Source organism: Macaca thibetana, chromosome 4 (genome assembly GCF_024542745.1).
Source record: "Macaca thibetana thibetana isolate TM-01 chromosome 4, ASM2454274v1, whole genome shotgun sequence".
In the NCBI taxonomy this organism is placed as follows: Eukaryota; Metazoa; Chordata; class Mammalia; order Primates; family Cercopithecidae; genus Macaca; species Macaca thibetana.
The window spans coordinates 155637744-155658637 of NC_065581.1; the positions used below are offsets into that span (position 1 = coordinate 155637744).

The window sequence follows — 20894 nt, forward strand, 5'->3', positions numbered from 1 at the left end:
GGTCTTCCATTTAGGTCTTTAATCCATTTTGAGTTGATTTCTGTATATGGTGAAAGATGAGGATCTAGTTTCATTCTTCTGCATATGGATATCCACCTATCACAGCACCATATATTAAAGAGACCATCCTTTCCTCCACGCATGTATTTGGTGCTTTTGTAGAAAATGAGTTGACTGTAAGTGTTTTGACTTTCTTGAATTATTTTACTACTGTGCTATGCTATAGCTCCCTCGGATGGGATTACTGGAGCAAGATATATATATCACAATGTATTGCCTTATGACTTTTGATAATATCAATGCCTTCTTAAAATGAACACATGGAACTAAGCACTTCTGTATAATTGGGCCATTTTCATGAACTTCAAATTTTATATAGTGCCCATGAGACTACTGAAGTATGTGGGTGGTTGTGCCCTCACAAAGAAGCCCCAATCCACTGGTGTTGGGGGTCATTTAAGGACTGTGGCCATTTATCCTTTTCTGTTGTTGTTTTCAACTGTAATTTCTGCTTAGTCTGGCTTGCTGTTTGTGATCTATTGCCTTGTTTTACACAAATCCATTTGGATAAGATCCTGAAATCCTGACTGTATTTCCATAGTTTTGCAAAGCATAAAATGAACTGGGTTTTCCAGAAGCATTTCCCTTCCCTACCATAGGGTACCTGAAGACAGTCTGAGCACCAGACAGCCCTAGTTGCCAGACGTTTAACTGATGGATGAGTGAGATGTTAAGCCAGCAGTTTTATCACTGAGAGGTTTAAAATGTGATTTAAAAGTATGGTGTGAGGCTGCAGCTATATAATTTCATGTCATTCTAGTTTTTCTCCTTCCCCTTGCAAAAACTCCAGCTCCTTTGAGGCTTATCCTACTTGGATGTATCAACAAGCCCCATTCCTCCTTGCTGCTATCACCTACCAATTTCTTAGTATTTCCTCACAATCACAGAAGACTTAGCTGCTGCTTCATTCCAGTGCTCACCATTGTTCTTGACAGTTTCAGCATCCCATGGATGATCCATATAACGTGAGTCCTGAGATTACTGGAATAAATGGAGAAGGCTCTAAATTTTTCTTGTTAGTGGGCTTTCTGTTTGATTTATTTTATTATGCTAGGAACGTATCTTACCATTCTGTATTAACTAAAACTTTTGTCAAAAACAAAAATAAGTAAACCCTATTTTATTAAATGCCTTTTGGCATATGATACCAAGATAATCGTACATGGTTGTTGGTGCTCTCTGAGGACCAGTATTGATGGAATTAATTATGTTAATTGAAATCCTAATGTCTAAGCATCCTTGAGTTCATGATGTGATCATTCCTACCCCATCTTAGGGGGGGCAGTTAATAAGTCTTATGTGTTCTAAATTACTCAAAACTGCTCTTCCTTCTCTCTCCCTTTATCCCACCCCTCCCTGACCCACCCCCTGTGGCAGGCTCCTCCATTAAGAATATGCCTTGTCGGCCCCCAGGGCTCTGGCAAAACTTTGTGTGGAAGACAGTTGGCAGAAAAATTAAACATTTTTCACATTCAGTTTGAAGAAGTTCTTCAAGAAAAACTACTACTCAAAACTGAAAAGAAAGTGGGACCTGAATTTGAGGAAGATTCTGAGGATGAACAAGCTGCCAAACAAGAACTTGAAGAGCTTGCAATTCAGGCCAATGTCAAAGTTGAGGAAGAAAATACAAAAAAGCAGGTAGTAATCTCTTTTTTTTTTGTTTTTTTGTTTTGTTTTGTTTTTGCTGTTGTTATTGTTATTGTTTTTGAGACAGGGTCTCCATCTGTCACCCAGACAAGAGGGCAGTAGCACAATCACAGCTCACCAAAGCCTTATCTTCCCCGGGCTCAGGTGATCCTCCTGCCTTGGTGTATTAGTCCATTTTTACACTGCTGATAAAGACATACCACGACCAGGCAATTTACAAAAGAAAGACATTTAATGAACTTACAGTTAGGTCCACGTGGCTGGGGAGGCCTCAGAATCATGGCAAAAGGCAAGGAGGGGCAAGTCACATCTTACATGGATGGCAGCAGGCAAAGAGAGAGCTTGTGCAGGGAAACTCCCCCTTTTAAAACCATCAGGTTTTGTGAGACTTATTCACTATCAAAAGAACAGCATGGGAAAGGCGTGCCCCCATGATTCAATTACTTCCCACTGGGTCCCTCCCACAACATGTGGGAATTCAAGATGAGATTTAGGTGAGGTCAGTCAAACCATACCACTTGGCCTCCCAAGTAGCTGGGACTACAGGTGTGCACCACCATGCCTAGCTAGTTTTGGTGTTTTTTGTGGAGATGGGAGTCTTGCTATGTTGCCCAGGCTGGTCTCAAATTCCTGGGCTCAAGCCATTTACCCACCTTGGCCTCCCAAAGTGCTGGGATTACAGGCATGAGCCACTGTGCCTGGCAGTAGTAATCTATGCAGACAGCTGTGCTTACTGGTGTTACTCTGGGGAAGTAGTAGTATAAAACTCTATAAAGTTTCTAAGAAGAGAAAAAAATTAGCCCATAAAAGTCATTTAAAGAGTCATATTCGTCATGTGCTAAATAAAAATCTTCCAGCTCTTCTAGAATATAAAGTACTGAGTTTTATATGACTCAAAAAAAAATCAGAAAAACTTTCTTTGACAAGGCTGTTGTATAGCATTTATTTGAAAATGATATTTGGTGTATCTGACTTAGACAATATAGTTTTCCACTGTTGTGTTCTCTGATTTCTATCAAATAGCATAAAAATCTGCCCCAGCCTTAGTGGAGATCTCAAAATATTAATTTCTAATGATGCCTTATCAGAAAGTTTGTACTGTATTGATCTGTTCTCTCATTGCTATAAAGAAATACCTTAGATTGGGTAATTTTTAAAGAAAATAGGTTTAACTGGCTCGTGATTCTTCAGGCTGTACAGGAAGCATAGTGGCATCTGCTTGGCTTCTGGAGAGGCCTTAGAAAACTTACAATCATGGCGGAAGGTGAAAGTAGAGCAGACACATCACATGGCCAGGGCAGGAGGAAGAGAGAGTGAGGCGGGAGGTGCCACACACTTTTAAACCACTGGATCTCATGAGCACTCACTCACTACAGTCATGGCAGTACCAAGGGGGGAATGGTGCTGAACCATTCATGAGAAACTGCCCCCATGATCCAATCACCTCTCACCAGACCCCACCTCCAACATTGGGGATTGCAATTCCACGTGAGATTTGGGCGGGGAAACAGATCCAAACATATTAACCTCTTACATGGCTTGTATCTGGAGTTATACAATGAAAGTTCTTAATAGGCCGTTTGTTCTCAAATGATCCAAGTGCAGTTAAATGTAACGCTCAAAGTTGAAGCAGTGTTGGATAGTGAGTGACATATGGTGTTCTAGTAGGTAATGAAGTACCTCTTCAGACATAGTCTTTTTTCTTTTTGAGACAACATCTCCCTCTCTTGCCCAGGCTGGAGTGCAGTGGTGCAGTCTCGGCTCACTGCAACCTCTGCCTCCTGGGCTCAAGTGATCCTCTCACCTCAGCCTCCTAAGTAGCTGGGACTACAGGCATGCACCAGCATGCCGGGGTAATTTTTGTGTTTTTTGTATAGACGGGATTTCATCATGTTGCCCAGGTTGGTCTCAAACTCCTGACCTCAAGTGATCCGCTCACCTTGGCCTCCCAAAGTGCTGGGATTACAGGCATGAGCCACCTATGCCTGGCCTTCAGACATATTCTTTAAATGTTTTTCACCTATATTTAGTAGCGTTCAAGAGAAACTGATATCCTACTAATTTAATAAATGTATATTGGGACAGGCACAGTGGCTCACACCTGTAATTCCAGCACATTAGGAGGCCGAGGTGGGCGGATCACCTGAGGTCAGGAGTTAGACACCAGCCCGGCCAACATGGTGAAACCCCGTCTCTACTAAAAGTACAAAAATTAGCCAGGCATGGTGGCACACACCTGTAATGCCAACTACTCAGGAGACTAAGTCAGGAGAATCACTTGAACCTGGGAGGCAGAGGTTGCAGTGAGCCAAGATCTCACCACTGCGCTCCAACCTGGGCAACAGAGCAAGACTCCGTCTCAAAAAAAAGAAAAAAGTATGTCAATCCAGATTTTTAAATTTAACAAGTCTAGATTTTAAAGTGCAACAAATATCTCCCGCTCGTCTACAGTTTTTTGTTTGATTTTCTTTTGCTGTTTTCTGAATCATTTAACTTCTCAGAAAGCAATTAAGGTATTTTATTTCTAGATAATAAAATTAATCCTACTTCCTGGTAAGCAGTAGTTTATCATACCTCATCTATTCAGTTTTAGAATTTTGGATGACAAAAGTACTCTACAAAAGTAGCTTCATTTTTGTAAGAACTGTTGTTTTTTACTGTCCATTCAAGGGTGATCCTACTTCAGAGAGAATTGACCTGAGTTAATTATCACAATGCTTTCTATTTGTTATTATGTTATAATCCTCATCTAGTTTGTATTTCAGATGGCTGCCTGTTTGGCTTATCCCATGATCAGCATCTAGGTTGGAGAGAGAATACTGTATAATTATAATATAAATAACAAAAAGCAGTTAAGTGTGTATGTGATAAATTGAAAAAGGTTTAACAAAAAGTAATGAGATATGACCCCAAGGCCATGTATGAAAATCAATATTATTACTTATAATTTATCTTAGCTATAGTAAATATTATTTACTATAGGTTGATGCAAAAGCGGTTGTGTTTTTGCCATTACTTTTAAGGCAAAAACCGCAATTACTTTTGCACCAACCTATATTTCTAACCACATTAAATAATTGGTTTAAAGAAAATAGCTCAAATTTTTAAATGTTTACAAGCAACACTACGAAAAAGACCTCAGAGAAAAATAACAAGTCTCATTCTAATCAACTATGTAATACCGTATTGTTTATGAATATAGATTTTGGGGTTTTCTAAATTGATATTTGTACATATTTTGGGGGTATATGTGGTATTTTGTTACACACATAGAATGTATAAGGATCAAGTCAGGGTATTTGTGATATCCATCACCTTGAGCACTTATCATTGCTATGTGTTGGGAGCATTTCAAGACCTCTCTTCTAGCTATCCTGAAATATGCAATACATCGTTATTAACTATAGTTTCCCTCTGTGCTATTGAACGTTAGAACTTACACCTTCTATCTAACTGTATGTTTCTACTCATTATCCTGCCTCTCTTCATCTCTTCTATCCTTACCATACACCCTTCCCAGCCTCTGGTAACTTTCATTCTACTCTCCACCTCCATGAGGTCCACTTTTTTAGCTTTCACATGAGTGAGAACATGAAATTATAAGCATAGAGTTTTAAAACTTGTTTTATTTTCTGATTTTTGTTTTTAGCTTCCAGAAGTACAACTTACAGAAGAAGAAGAAGTAATCAAATCAAGTCTAATGGAAAATGAGCCATTGCCTCCTGAAATTCTTGAAGCAATACTTTCTGAGTGGTGGCTTAAGGAACCAATACGGTATCTTAATTTATATAGAGTTGTATATTTATTTGCTTTTATTTGTTTTATTCTTAAAAGTTAAAAATGTAGTTTAACATACATTTAAGAATTTTCTGCTTTATATTCATGTAAGCTGGTGATTTTTCATTTGAGATACACATTAAAAACATCTGTAAAGTCTTTAAAAATACCAATGCCAGGACCCCACACCAAAATAATTGAATTCGAATCTCTAGGAGTTGGCCTGGGATATTTTTCAGTACTCCCAGGTTATTCTAAAATGCATTTGTGGTAAAACTGTAAAAGCCTAAACAAAGTAGCTAAATATTATGCACCATTAAAATTTAGTATAGGGCCAAGCACGGTGGCTCACACCTGTAATCCCAACACTTTGGGAGGCCAAGGCGGGAGGATCACCTGAGGTTGGGAGTTCAACACCAGCCTGACCAACAAGGAGAAACCCTGTCTCTACTAAAAATACAAAATTAGCCGGGTGTGGTGGTGCATGCCTGTAATCACAGCTACTCAGGAGGCTGAGGCAGGAGAATCACTTGAACCTGGGAGGCGGAGGTTGTGGTGAGCCAAGATAGCGCCATTGCACTCCAGCCTGGGCAACAATAGTGAAACTCCATCTCAAAAACAAACAAAAAAAATTATAATGAATAATTTGTAATAGCATGAGAAATGTTATTACATAAAGTTAAGTTAAAAAGAAGATGTAAAACTATAATATAATAGAGAATGCACACATGAAGAACCAACTGGAAAGAAATAAAACAAATTTTTAATAACCTCTGAGATGTGGGATTATGGATAATTTTTGCCTTTTTATGCTTTTCTCTATTTTTTCCATTTTTCTATAGTGTGACATTGCTTTTATAACCAAGGAGAAAATAATACATTTTGAAAAGGTTATTGCATTAGTCCTGGAGAGATATACTAAGGGGCTTGAACTAAGGGGGACTGGCAGAAATAGAAGTGTGAGGACAGAGGAGGACATGCCAGGACTTACCTATTAAAAATAAGAAGCAAGAGGGAGCCAGGGGAGAGGGCCAAAGGTCTCTAACAGGTAGTACCTGAGTACGAGTGGGTCAGAAGGAAGAGCAGTTTGGAAGGCTAACAGTATGATTTTTGATAGTACAATGTGTGTATAATTCCAGAAGGGCATTCAGTTGGAGAAACTCCACAGCTTTTTGAAAATTCGGAACCAAAACTCAGAAGAGAGGTTGGGTATAGAGGTAAAGATTTGGAAGTCATTGACAGAGAAGTGACAGCAGGAACAGTAGGAATGAAATTGACCCTGCCAGAAGAGACCAGACTGAAGGCACCTCTAAAGAAAAAACCACATATATTATGGCCAATATATGGAAATTTGCCCCCTTAATAAGAAAGGAAAATTCACATTTTTGAACTAACAACTTTGAAGGCTGAAACTGTCAAATGTTCGTGAAAGTCCTATTTGTATTAAGAAAAAAATATATATTTAAATATAAATATTAAAAACAAACCAAATTTCAGATAAGCAGGAGAAACAAATTCTCACTCAAATGGGGACCAGTATTGACTCTCTCAACTAAACAAAGCCAAGTTTTCAAACTTGATTGTTTTATAAGTGCTCACTAATTAAAATGTATTAACATTCCAGTTATTTTCCTAATTCTTTTTTTTTTTTTTTTTTTTTTTTTGAGAAGGCTGCCTTCTTGTTGCCCAGGCTGGAGTGCAATGGCATATTTTCCTAATTCTTAAAGTCTCATCACACTTGGGCAAGTTTGACAATCCCATTTGAATATAATTATCTTGCCCATAGGAACCAGGATACATACATTAACAATTGTCATCGGTTACAAGGAGACCCAGGGAAGTGGGTATGGGTTGTCTCATGAAAGGAAGCACTGTTAGAAGAAAAACTGCCAACAGTGAGGGCTCCCACTACAAGTGGGCTGGCCAGGTGTACTCTTTAAATAAAGAGTACCACATTCACTAGGCTGGGCACCCCCCTCAAACAGAGAACTTATTTTCTCTTTTCCTATGGCCTTCTCACAACTTCTAGTAAACTTTCAGTTAATAGTAATTGTAAACTGATTGACTACAATTTTATATTATAAATATATGTATGAAATATTGTACTTTTAATCCAATTTGATATATTTTGAAAAAGAAATGTCACATATACAACTAGAAATATTAAAAGAAATAAAAGATAGTAGAGTAAATTTTTAAACTATTCATTACATACAGAAAGTTGATATTTATCAATACATTCTTTTACTTTTTTTTTTCTTTTAAAATATTTAATTGACAAATAAAGATTGTATATATTCAAGGTGTACATGATGATTTAATATACCTTGTATAATGATCATTACAGTCAAATTAATGAACATGTCCATTACAATATTTTAATGAAATAAAGTAAATTATGAAAATTTCCACCAGTTCCACAGGTTTTATATTAGATGGTTTCCCACGATATCCAGAGGAGGCCCAGTTTTTGGGGGATCATGGATTTTTCCCAGATGCAACTGTTTTTATACAAGTTGATGATCAAGATATTTTTGATCGCCTCCTTCCTGCCCAAATTGAAAAGTGGAAACTAAAACAAAAGAAGAAATTAGAAAGGAAGAAACTGATCAAAGACATGAAGACAAAAATCAGGGTATGTGTCTAGCAAAAATGCATTGAATAAATCTGTTCAGCGTCTGTTTAGTGATCTGTTATAAAGTGATCTTCACAAAAAAATACAGTTTTCTAATTTTAATACCACAGTAAGCATGAAACATTTTTCATCAAATATTAAGACCATAATAAAAGTTAAAGAGTTATTTCAGGTTTTTGTGGTAATCAATGTGTTAATGCTTCTCTCTTTATGGCAAATAAAAGATAGTGGTAGTGCCAAGGCTTCCCTCTCCCAGACATGGGAGCAAAGTGGAAGAGGTAACAAACAGAGATTTGAAACACAAAGAAGTAAAATTTCAGAGGTCTTTTTCACTGCCCCTAGAGCGATGACACCATCCATCAAAGCCATGCGAGCCTGTAGTAAAACCAGATCCACATTACGTTAGAATGTTGTTCCTAAACCTACATTCTGAGGAGTATTCCATAAAATGTTCAAAAGCGTCACAGGGAACCAACAATTCCACTCCTGGTAATCTTATCTAACAGAAATGAAAATATATGTCCACATAAAAAGTTATATGTGAATGTTCATAACCATTATTCATAATAACCAGAAAGTAGAAACAACCCAAATCATCAACTGATGAATAGAAAAACAAAAGGTGGTATATCCTTAGAATTGAAAAACTACTCAGCATTAAGAAGGAATGACCTATTGATACACCCTGTAACATGGATAAAAATCAAAACCATTGTGCTGAGTGACCGAAGCCAGGCAAAACAGGAGTGCATCCTGTACAATTCCATTTCCGACATGCCCTGAAAAGGCAAACCTGTAGATCTGGGCTGAAGTATAAAGAATGGACTTTTGAGTCTGGACCTAGGATGGCCCAGATGAGACATGAGAGCAGTGTTAAATGTTTGAAGGGCTTTCGTGCCAAAGGGAGCTTGGAGTTACTCCACGTGGCCTCAAGGGAAAGAACTACCATTGGTAGGAGGAAGGTACAGGGAAAGTATATTTCATTCTTAGCGAGACATTTCAAAAAGAGCCAAGACTGAAGGCAGGGAGCTTCTTGCCAATAAATAAGCATAAACTAGACGAACATTTGGCAGGGGAGAATGGAAAAATGTGTCAGAGAACTCATCTATTAATTTCAATTAAGACTTAAATTATGTAATACATTCTCACAATTCAACACCAATTAAATTACAGACTGCCAAAGTGTTAAAGCCAAGCAGTTCCTCTTTCATTGCTCAGACACGGTTTTCAAATTATTTTCATCTTGGGGTTAGCCAGAGGAAATCCCTTCAAGGCCATTGCCATCCATTCTTCTTCCCCACCACACCAAGGTTGCATGTCCCAGGCCATCACTGATCTGCAAAATATCAAGGCAGGCAGAGTTCTTAGCCATCTAAGAACTATGGAAGTAAGGAGGGAGACGTGGGAAGATAGCTGGCTCCACGGTGTTCTTGATGACATTCAGGCCAAACTGTCTGCCATGCACGAGATTCTGTAAGTATGAGAATGGAAAAGAAAGAGCCAAAGAAGAGAGCCTACCAAAGCACATTCATACGTTGTCTCACTGTGGGGCCTGGAATATCTAGGCCAGTGCTAACACAGAAATCTCTGTGATGACAGAAATGTCCTAGATCTGTCCTATACAGGAGCCACTAGCCGCAGTGGCTGTTGAGCACTTAAAATGTGATTAGTGTGGCTGAGAAATCAAATGTTTAATTTTATTTAATTTTAATATAAATAGCCACACACACCTAGTGGCTATTGTACTGGCCAGAACAGCTGTAGGGCAATGAAGCCACATCCTATACATCACATGCTTTAAGAATTTTAGGGACCTAGAACAGGAAAGCAGCAGGTTTCAGGAGCTAGTGTATCACCCCAGGCATTTGCCCCTTCCTTTCCTCACCCACTAACTCTATCTCAGTTCAGAGCTTTCTCTGCTGACACCAGAGTTCCTACAGTGACCTAATTGTCCTCCCTGGCTTCAGCTCTATGCCTTCCAGACCATCCTTCTGACTACCTCCACACGAATCTTCCTAAAACTCCATTTTGATCAAGCCACCCCATTAAGTCTGAATTCTCAATCTTATCCCAAATTCTCTTTCTAACGTTTTTTCTCAATGGAAACAAATACAAACCCTTCTCTGCAGTAGCCACCACATTGTATGCTTTGGCAATCCCATATCTGGTAGTTTCTTTTCTTTTTCTTTTTTTTTTTTTTTTTTTTCTTTTTTTTTGAGACGGAGTCTCACTCTGTCGCTAGGCAGGAGTGCAGTGGTGCAATCTCAGCTCACTGCAACCTCTGCCACCTGGGTTCAAGCGATTCTCCTGCCTCAGCCTCCTGAGTAGCTGAGACTACAGGTGTGCACCACCATGCCCAGCTAATTTTTGTATTTTTAGTAGAGACGGGGTTTCACCATATTGGCCAGGTCAAGAGATCAAGACCATATCTGGTAGTTTCTAAAAGCATCCTCACACTAATTGTGTGACATTACATGAGTTAAACTCTGAATTTCTGTTAACTCACCTCTAGAGTGGGGTAATGCCTTGCAGATATGTTTTGAGCAGAAAATGAAAGAATATATATTATGGTGCTCAGGACAGTGCTGCCATCTGGCAGATGTACAATAATTAGTTAAACCTCACTGACTATTTGAGTGAAAGGAGCAGAAGAAAAGTAGACTCAGAATGTGTATGAGTGCTATTGGTATAGTTTGCAATTTTTTGGTATATACAGTGGTCTTTAAGTTTTACAAAAACACAAAAGAGACTATGTTTTCACAACTCCACATTTAAAGAACCTATGGTAAAAATATGTTTTTATAAAAGGAAATAATGAAAGTTTTTATAAATTCTCGCCATGTTAAGAGCCATAAAATCTTTCTGGGGCTCATAAACCAAATACATTATATTCAGTTCAGCTTTATAATTCTATCTACAAATAATTCTTGCATGCCTACAAGGCATAAGTTCTCAGGAATGTGTGCTCAATAGCAACCAGATGAAAGCACCCAGGCTCTGCTTGTCTGGACCAGAGCCCCAGGGCATGTCCTCAGGCACCACTATCCTCCTGGTATTTAAAGGGAGACCAGTTTGCTGAGGCCTGAGCCAATAAGCCCCGAAACCTGAAGAAAGCAGATTAGTTTTCATGAAAACCTTGGAGACCTATCAAAGAGGATCCACTGTGTTAGATTTAGAGGATTCTGGGAAGGTTGGAGGACTGTCTATATATCAAGTCTGTGACTGTCTCCCAACCACATGCACTTTCCCCATGTGGACATACGTGTTTTTAGGTTTGTTAGGCCAGGGGTTCCCAAACCCTGGGCCATGGATGGATACCAGTCTGTGGCCTGTGAGGAACCAGGCCATAGAGCAGGAGGTGAGCAGTGACTGGGCAAGTGAATGAAGCTTCATCTGTATTTACAGCCGTTCCCCATCACTCACATTACTGCCTAAGCTCTGCCTCTGGTCAGATCAGCAGCACATTAGATTCTCATAGGAGCACAAACAGTATTGTTAATTGTGCATGCAAGGGATCTAGATTGCACACTCATGAGAATCTAATGCCTGATGATCTGTCACTATCTCCCATCACCTCCAGATGGGACCATGTAGTTGCAGGAAAACAAATTCAGGGCTCCCACTGATTCTACATTATGGTGAGTTGTAAAATTATTTCTTTCGATATTACAATGTAATAATAATAGAAATAAAGTACACAATAAATGTAATGAGCTTGAATCATCCCAAAACAATCCCCATCTTCGGTACATGGAAAATTGTCTTCTGTGAAACCAGTCCCTCATGCCAAAATGGTTGGGGATCGCTATGTTAGGCTATTCAATAATGTGTTAAAAGCTTACCATTTTCAATGAATTGCCTCCAAGTATTTCCCTATTTCCTGCGACCAAAACCAAACAAACAACTGAGCAATAAATTTTGAAAAGGAGTTCTAAACTTTGTGGAAAGAGTAAGTGACCCCAAGTGCTATTTATCCCTCTGGCAGAAAATAGCTGATCAAGAGGTTCAGAGGTACAAGCATACAAGCCAAGCAACATGATTACCGCCGTCACATCCTTTCCTGCAAAGTGCACTGTGCTTCTGCCCAAATGTTATTCCTACTTTATATAAAAATATATTAATACAGAGAAAGCCACTTTTATCATTCTCCATTACAATTTTTTAATGTCTCTTTCTTTAACAGGTTGATATGATTGCTAAAAGAAGGGCTGAACTTATATTGGAGAGAGATAAAAAAAGGAGGGAGGTAAGTTTTTTTTTTTTTTTTTTTTTTCAAAACAGGGTCTCACTCTGTTGTCCAGGGCAGGGTGCAGTGGCACAATCATAGCTCACTGCAACCTGGAACTCCTGGGCTCAAGGGATCCCCCCATCTCAGCCTCTCAAAGTGCTAGGATTATAGGCATGAGCCATCACACCCAATCTTTGCCTTCTGGCTTAAGACACCCTTGTAACACCTTTTCGAGGCTGACCCTCTTGTAACCTGATTTCCATCTGTATAAAAATGTCCAGCCAAACAAGAAGAGAAAAAGAGGAATATCAGAAAATACAACTTGCTACAAGTGCAACCACATGTCATCCTGGTGTGAATATGCTGGACTTCCATACAGAAGACTGCTGATATTATACAGTGCAACTGCAACTGTGGGCACAAAGCATTGCAGAGGAGGGGCCAAAGTAATTGTTGCTTTGTCAAAACAAAATATTTACAACCAAAAGTAGATAAAAAACCACTGGACAAAGAAAATTATGGCACCATCTAAGAATAAGAACCCTCCTCTTAATTATTTGCCTCAATTTTCATTCATTTATTCATTCAGTCCATCAGCAAACATTAATTGAGCTTTGTGTCTGACACTTTCAAATACTGGCAAATCAGCCTTGAGCAAAGCTTACAAAAATCCTAGCCTCATTCTCATGCTCATTTCCCTCATCAAACATGTTCTAAAAGTTTACTCTGTTCAAGGTGTCATGCTAATGTTTAAGATCAAAAAGATGTCCTAACCCGGAATTAAGTACAGTTAACTACTTTAAGCCCTTGGGAGTCCCTAGTGGTCCCCTTCTGAATCATTTCAAATGTTTCAGCATGAAGGAGTCCAGGCTTTGCAGTTAAACACACCTACGCGGTATCCATTCTCCAGTTCTCGTTGACTTTGTCCGCTGCTCTCCAGTGCCTGGTGGAGTGCTGACACATGTGACATTCAACTTCAGTTATTTCTCTGAGGTTGTATAACATTGAGTAAGTCACTTAGCCTCTGTAAACCTAGGGCTTTTTATTGTAAAATGGGAAAAATTAATACACTTAGTTTCCCTAATTAATAATAATTTAATTTCCCTTTGCTACTCTTTAGTTAAATCTTCTTTTCTTAAGAATTAGTTTTCAGGATAAACTTTAAATGTTCTTTATAATTTTTTCATTTGTTAACATTAGAATGGTGTGATTTCTTCTGATTTTTCATTCGGAAATTCAATATTCTATGTAGACGTTAAACAGGATTTTGTAAGTCAGTTCTCCTGAGACTTCGTGTTCGTAAAATTGGCTGTGTATCCCACAAAACTGATACAAACAAACTCGCAACACAACTCCTGAGATTTTTGATGAATTAAAAATTAAAACTGTATGTGGGGTTTTTTTTTTTCAACTCCTTTGATGGAAATTTTATATGTCCTGCTACTAACTCAGACAATAAAGCAGACAAAATGTAGCATCTCAGGGATGAGTTAGTGTGCTTGTTACTATTGGTCAGTGTGCCACCTTGAGTGGCATCCATCCCGACTCCACATCTATCCTGGAGCTCACTTTCATGAACAGATCCAGGGGGTTTCTCACATTTGCCTTTCCTATGCAGAATATGCAGTTCCGTGACTTGCCTTTTTCACACTAACTGGGGAATTTCAGGCAGAGAAAGCCCTTCCCAGGTTTGTCTTCTTGCCCTAAACAAAATCATTGCCTTTACTTTCTTTTTAGCACTGAATGGGACATTTCCAACGTTAGAAATCACTTCAATATCCCAGGCACTACTTGCATTAATATCATAGGGAAACGTCGCCATCTTGTGGACCTGTCATCTCAGAATGTGACTGTAAGGCAGCCCCTGGCCTTGCTTGTAATCTTTCCTCTCTTCCTGTCCACCGGCTCTGTCTCTGGGTCTCTATTAGGTGTTGGGTAGCCACTGGGAGGTGAAAGCAAGGGAGGGCCAGGGCAGGGAGCCCAGGGAGCAAGTGAGCACAGTGTCAGACTATACCTCGGTGAAGAGTAATAGAGACACATCGATCACAGGTACTGAGCGAAGGTCCAAGTCAGGGTCCACACAGGCTGAAACAAAGGTCGGGACCAAGTACCATGCCAAAACCATCTCCAAGATCCTCTAGGAAGAAGACAGAGTGTTTAGACCCAAAGGTTGAAACACAGAGGCCTCTTCAGGATGAAACAGCAACCAAAAGTGTACATGGGTATACGGGTTGGAGACAGATTAAAAGCGCTGAAAACCAAGTAGTTCACAATAGCAGCTCCACAGGCAACATCAGTCACACCACAGCATAATAAAGGAATCTAGGGATCTAGATAATGAACATCTGTGTCAGGAAGCCCTGAGAACTCTGACAGGTCTTTTATTTCTTCCATTTCTTCATGCTTTCCTCTTCCATCCTCTCTCTAATTATGAAAAAATCCATTGCTCTCCTGGCACAAGCTTGTATCCAGATGTAGCTTCCCCTGTCTTCCTCTACCAATAGACAGTAGTAACACAGCTTACCCCAAATCTAGTCCTGTCTCTCTGAGACTATGAATTTATTTGCTTTCTGCTTGTCCCCTCTGTTTTCTGTTTCTCTGTTCCCCTTTTCCATCCTTCTTTGGATTATTTGAATATATTTAGAAATTCATTTTAATTATCTATTGCCCTTTTTTCTTTTGAAAAGTGTGTAAAATTTTTATTTTTTCTTTTTCAATTTGTATTTTAGTTCAGAGGGTATATGTGCAGGTTTGTTACATGGGTAAATTGCATGTTGCCGGGGTTTGGTGTACAAATAATTTTGTCACTCAGATAGTGAGCATAGTACCCTAATAGGTAGTGTTTTGACCCTCGCTCTCCTCCTACCCTCTACCCTCAAGTAGGCCCCAGTGTCTGTTGTTCCCCTCTTTGTGTCCATGTGCACTTGAAGTTTAGCTCCCACTTATGAGAACATGCAGTATTTGGTTTTCTGTTCCTGTGTTAATTTGCTTGGGATAATGGACTCCAGCTCCATCCATGTTGCTACAAAAGATATGAATTCATTCTTTTTTATGGCTGCATGGTATTCCATGGTATATATGTGCCACATTTTCTTTATCCAGTCCACCACCACTAATGGGCACCTAGGTTGATTGCATGTCTTTGCTATTGTGAATAGTGCACTGCATGTGTGCATGTGACTTTTTGGTAGAACGATTTCTATTCCTTTGGGTGTATACCCATTAATGGGATTGCTGAGTTAAATGGTAGTTCTAAGTTCTTTGATAAATCTCCAAACTGCTTTTCACAGTGGCTGAACTAATTTACATTCCCACCAACATTTCCTTTTCTTCATAACCTCACTAACATCTGTTATTTTCTGACTTTTCAATAATAGTCATTCTGACTGACACGAGATAACACATCACTGTGTTTTTGATTTGCATTTCTCTAATGAGTAGTGATATTGAGCATTTTTTCACTTGCTTGTTGTCTGTGTCTATGTCTTCTTTTAAGTGTCTGTTTATATCTTGTGCCCATTTTTTAATGGGGTTGTTGTTTTGGGCTTGTTGATTTAAGTTCCTTGTAGATTCTGGATATTAGACTTGTGTTATATGCATAGTTTGCAAATATTTTCTCCCATTCTGTAGGTTGTCTGTTTCTTCTGTTGATAGTTTCTCTTCTGTGAAGAAGCTCTTTAGTTTAATTAGGTCCCATTTGTCAATTTTTGTTTTTGTTGCAATTGCTTTTGGAGACTTTGTCATAAAATATTTGTCCAGAACCAAAACAGCATAGCACTGGTACAAAAACAGACACATAGAGCAGTGGAACCCAGAAATAAAGCTGCACACCTACAATCATCTGATCTTTGACAAGGTCGACAATAACAAGCAATGGGGAAATGACTCCCTAGTAAATAAATGGTGCTGGGATAACTGGCTATCCATATGCAGAAGAATGAACCTGGACCTGTTCCTTTTACCATATACAAAAATCAAAATGGATTAAAGACTTAAATGTAAGACCTAAAACTATAAAAACCCTAAAAGAAAATCTATTACCTTTTTAAGTATACCTCTATGCTTCATTTTTCAGTAGTTATGCTAGAATTACAAATACATCCTTGGCTTTTCACATTCTACTTAGGGTCAATATTACTCAATGTAATATTGTATAAACGTTAGAACTGTCTAGCTCCATTTGCCTCACTCATCTCCAACGCACTAACATCCTTTATGCTCTAGTTGTGATGTGTTTTACAACTGAATACATTACAACCCTCATAGGAAATAGTTCTAATGTTTATATTAGTCACATGTATTTTAAAAAAATTAATAGGAAAGAAAGCCTTGTTTTACATTTATCCACATATTTACTATTTCTGATGTTCTTCATTCATTCCTCTGGTGTGATGGAAATCAGAAGGATGAGAATGCTGGACATCTGAATTATTGTTCACCTACTGTGTTTTTCTTTTCTCTGTATCTTTGCTTTTTAACAATTTGGTTATGATTTGCCTACATATCATTTTCTTCATATTTAGTTTGGGGCCCACTAAGCTTCTTTAATCTGTACATTTATGTATTTTACTAAATGTGGGGAAACTTTAGACATTATTTCTTTAGACATTTTTTCTGCCTCATTTACTCTTTGTCTTCTTCTTATAATACCCCAGTTACACATAGGTTAGACCTTTGCTGTTGTTCCACATGTCCTGGGAACTCTGTTGATTTTTTTCCATCTTTTTTCTCTCTCTTCTTTAAGGTAAATAATTTAAGCCCAACCAACAATTTTTTAAATTTCAAATATTGTATTTTTAGTTCTAAAATTTCCATTTGGTTAGTTTCTATATTTTCTATTTCTCTCCTAAGATTTCCTCTCTGTTCATTTATTATAAGTGTATTTTCCTTTTCCTCTTTGATCATTGTAATAATAACTGCTTTAAAAGTTCTTGTTTGGTGATTCTAACACCTGGGCTGGGTATTTGATTATTATCTTTCTTCAAGAGGATGGGTCAAATTTTCGTGATTCTTCGTATTTTGAGTAACTTTGGATTCTATTCTAGAATTGTAAATGTTATATTGTGGGGATTCTGGATTTTGTTATATACCTCCAAAGAGAAATGAGGTTTTGTTTTAGCAGCCAATTAACTTGGTAAGATCAACTTTAAAATTCTGTCATTCCAGCAATGAATGGCAGCTCTGTGTATACTGTTCTTGAACTGCCCATATGTACATGGTTCACAGGCTAGCCAGAGTCTTGGACAAATTGAGTTTGGTATTCTCTTCTCTGGCTCTCTCATCTCTGGCATTTACCCTCACTCTCCAGTGGCCCTGGTTGTGGCTCCTTTCTCTGGTTGCTCCATCCAGAAAGTCAGTTGGCTTTCTACCAAAGTTTTAGTCACACTGAACCACCACAACTCTGAAACTGCCCCAATGCACAAAATCAGAAAACTCACCCTATGCCATTTGCTTCCTCCAAATTTTGACTGCTCTTCAAAATCTGCTTTTCTTGCTCCAGAGACCTCAAATATAGTAGAGAGAGAGGAGTGTTGTTTACAGTTTATTATTATCTGCTAGAGGTTAAATAAACTTATTTCTTCATATTTGAGGCAGATCTTCAAGACCATGAAGTTTAGAATATATATCTTCCAACTTGAAGACTAAGAGATGCATGATGTCAGGGAAAACAACACTCTCTGCAAGATTAAATGACTATTTGCAGAAAAATGAAAACCTTTTTTCCCCTGGGAAGAATTAGCCTGAGAGTCTCTTAAATGGTCTTTTGTGAAGATTTTTAGGATATTTTTAGGATTTTTTAAAATCAACATTGTACTATAGGTGTGAGCCAAAGCAAAGTAAGAAAAAGAAATAGCATACATATTAAAAAGTAAGAATAAAACTCATTATTTGTATATAATTTGAATATCTAGAAAGTGTAAGAGGGTAAATTGCAGAAAAATTCCTTAAAGTCACCTCTACCAGCCCTTCACTTAACAGCGACATTTGCCCTATACAGAAAAAAGGTAAATAATTTCTAAAGGGATGAAATAATCTGTCTAGAAGATTCTAGGTCCCCAGAATGTTGGTTGATACCCTTCAGTTTTGGGGCAATGTCCAGGCTTCCTGCATCTTCTCATCTTCACATCTTAAATAGAAGTGTGATACAACATTACCTGCTCATATACAGACAGCATGCAGTTGCTCTGAACTAATCAGTTTAATCCTTCATTTATAAAAATGAATAGCCAACCAAGGGTTACCATATACTTGAGGAAAATCACCAACAAAAGGAAAACCCAACATAAACAAACAGAACAATTGATCATAAAACAAGTGGACAACTCAGGAAACATCATTAAATATTAAAAAAATTTCACTTTCTCTCAGAAAATTCAAGAAGAAACTTGTATCCATAAAACAGGAAGAAGATGCTATAAAAAGTCAGAGAACAAAAAAGAGTTAATGAAAACTAAAACAAGTTAAAAGTTAAACTGAAAAAAAGGAAAAGTCCAAGAAGTTTCTCAAATATTAAAAAAATGCAAGAGATGGGAAATATGAAAGAAAAAATTGAACATCTATGAGGTCAATCCAGGAAGGTCAACATCCAATATGCATTTCAAAACAGTGGAAACAGAAAATAAAGAAGGAAATAATCTAAGAAATGTTAAAAGAAAAGTTCCCAGTATTGAAGAGAGCAGGAGGTCTTCAAGTTGAAAGGGCCCATCGAATGCCAAGCAGAATAAATAAAAAGAGATGTGCATTAGACATATCCTTATGAAATTCGAGATTGGCGGGTATAAAGAGAAGCTCCCATTTGTTTCTAAAATTTTTAAAGGATATCTACAAAGGAATGGAGGTAAGATTTGTATCAGACTTCTCAGTAACAATACTGGATAGTAGAAGACAAAGACAATGCTTGCAAAATTCTAAGTGAAAATGATTTTCAGCCTAGAACTCTGTACCTAGCCAAACTGTTTATAATGTGAGAAAATGAAATGGAAAAATTTTCAGATACTTAAGGTCTGTGAAAATTAGCCTCTTTTATATTCTTCCTGAAAAGAGTAGCCAATTTATATGATGAATAACACTGCTTCTGCTCACAAAACAAACAACAATAAAACAAACAAACAAAAAACGCCTAGAAATATGGAGGTGGGGAGAGACAATAAGAGTATTATTCAAATATGGGGCAAATGTAATTGTAGCGTGATTTTGAATGAGAAGAAAAAATGATGTTTGGTCTTGATACTAGAAACATTCTACTTAGGGTAGTGCATGTTTCTTTATATAGAATTGCATTCCCTGTATTACTAACTCTAGCTGTAGTGAATAAGAGTTACATAATTTAACATAGCAGGTGCTGTTTATTGGATTTCCATATTCAGAATCAATCAAATGCTGTTTGCTTGCTTTTAATTTTTAGAATCAATTTTACATGAAACACCAAATACTGAACTCCAATTATAGGACAGGGACATAAATGTAATAATATTGGAGACGAAATACTTAGAAACTGAAGAAAGGGAGACTTGGAAGGAAGAGTAAGGACATCCTCTTGACGGGGAATCAAAACAGACATCTGAAGAGAACAGCTCAATAAATAGAGATTCAGAGATAGTATTCAAAGTTATAAGCACTCGATTACAAAATAAACAGCGAAAATATGACTAAAACTGGGCAACAGGCAGAAAGAGGAGTGATGTAAGTTAGCTAAATTCCTCATAATCACTGGCAGGAAAGAGGAACCAAATATCACGAGGGTCAAAAGTGATTACCATTTACTGTTTGTTTTGTTACTTTCTAAACTGCTTTCTATAGAAAAAAACACACGTTTTTTAAATAGAAGAGTGATTGAATGAACTGTGATACTACGAAATACTATGTGACTGTTAAAAATATTACGATGCCAAGAACAATCAGTGAAGAGAAAGAAACGCATCCAAATAGGAAAAGAAGTTAAACTATCTCTTTGCTGACAATGTAGTTCTATACCTGTAAAACCCTAAAGACTCTGCCAAAAGGTCACTGAAACTAATAAACAACTTCGGTAAATTTTCAGGACACAAAAATCAATGCACAAAATTAGTTGCCTTTATACCAGTAACATTTAAGCTTAGAGCCAAATCAAAAATGCAATCCCATTTACAATAGCCACCAAAGAATACAATACCTAAGAGTACAGCTAACCAAGGAAGTGAAAAATCTCTCGAAGGAGAACTACAAAACACTGCTGAAAGAAATCAGAGATGACACAAAACAAATGAAAAAACGTTTCATACTCATGGACTGGAAGAATCAATATCATTAAAATGGTCATACTATCCAACCTACAGATTCAATGCTATTCCTATCAAACTACCAATATCATCCTTCACAGATTTTTTAAACTATTCTAAAATTCATATGGAACCAAAAAAGGAGCCCCAAACAGCCAAAACAATCCCAAGAAAAAAGAAGCCAGAGGCATCACACTACCTTTATACTCTTAGATTACGGTAATCAAAACAGCATGATACCAGTACAAAAACAGACACATAGACCAATGGAACAGAATAGAAAACTCAC

At 37.7% G+C, this 20894-nt stretch overlaps 1 protein-coding gene across 6 annotated transcripts in view; it reads left to right on the top strand.

Annotated features, from left to right (window-relative positions):
* AK9 (adenylate kinase 9) overlaps positions 1–20894 on the top strand; it is a 184126-nt gene that overhangs the window by 135288 nt on the left and 27944 nt on the right. For all 6 annotated transcript variants that reach the window (XM_050786818.1, XM_050786816.1, XM_050786819.1 and 3 more), the window contains 4 exons: positions 1438–1698; positions 5357–5481; positions 7900–8119; positions 12303–12365. In XM_050786818.1, coding sequence (XP_050642775.1) covers positions 1438–1698; positions 5357–5481; positions 7900–8119; positions 12303–12365 — 669 coding nt within the window. The remainder of the gene's footprint in view (positions 1–1437; positions 1699–5356; positions 5482–7899; positions 8120–12302; positions 12366–20894) is intronic.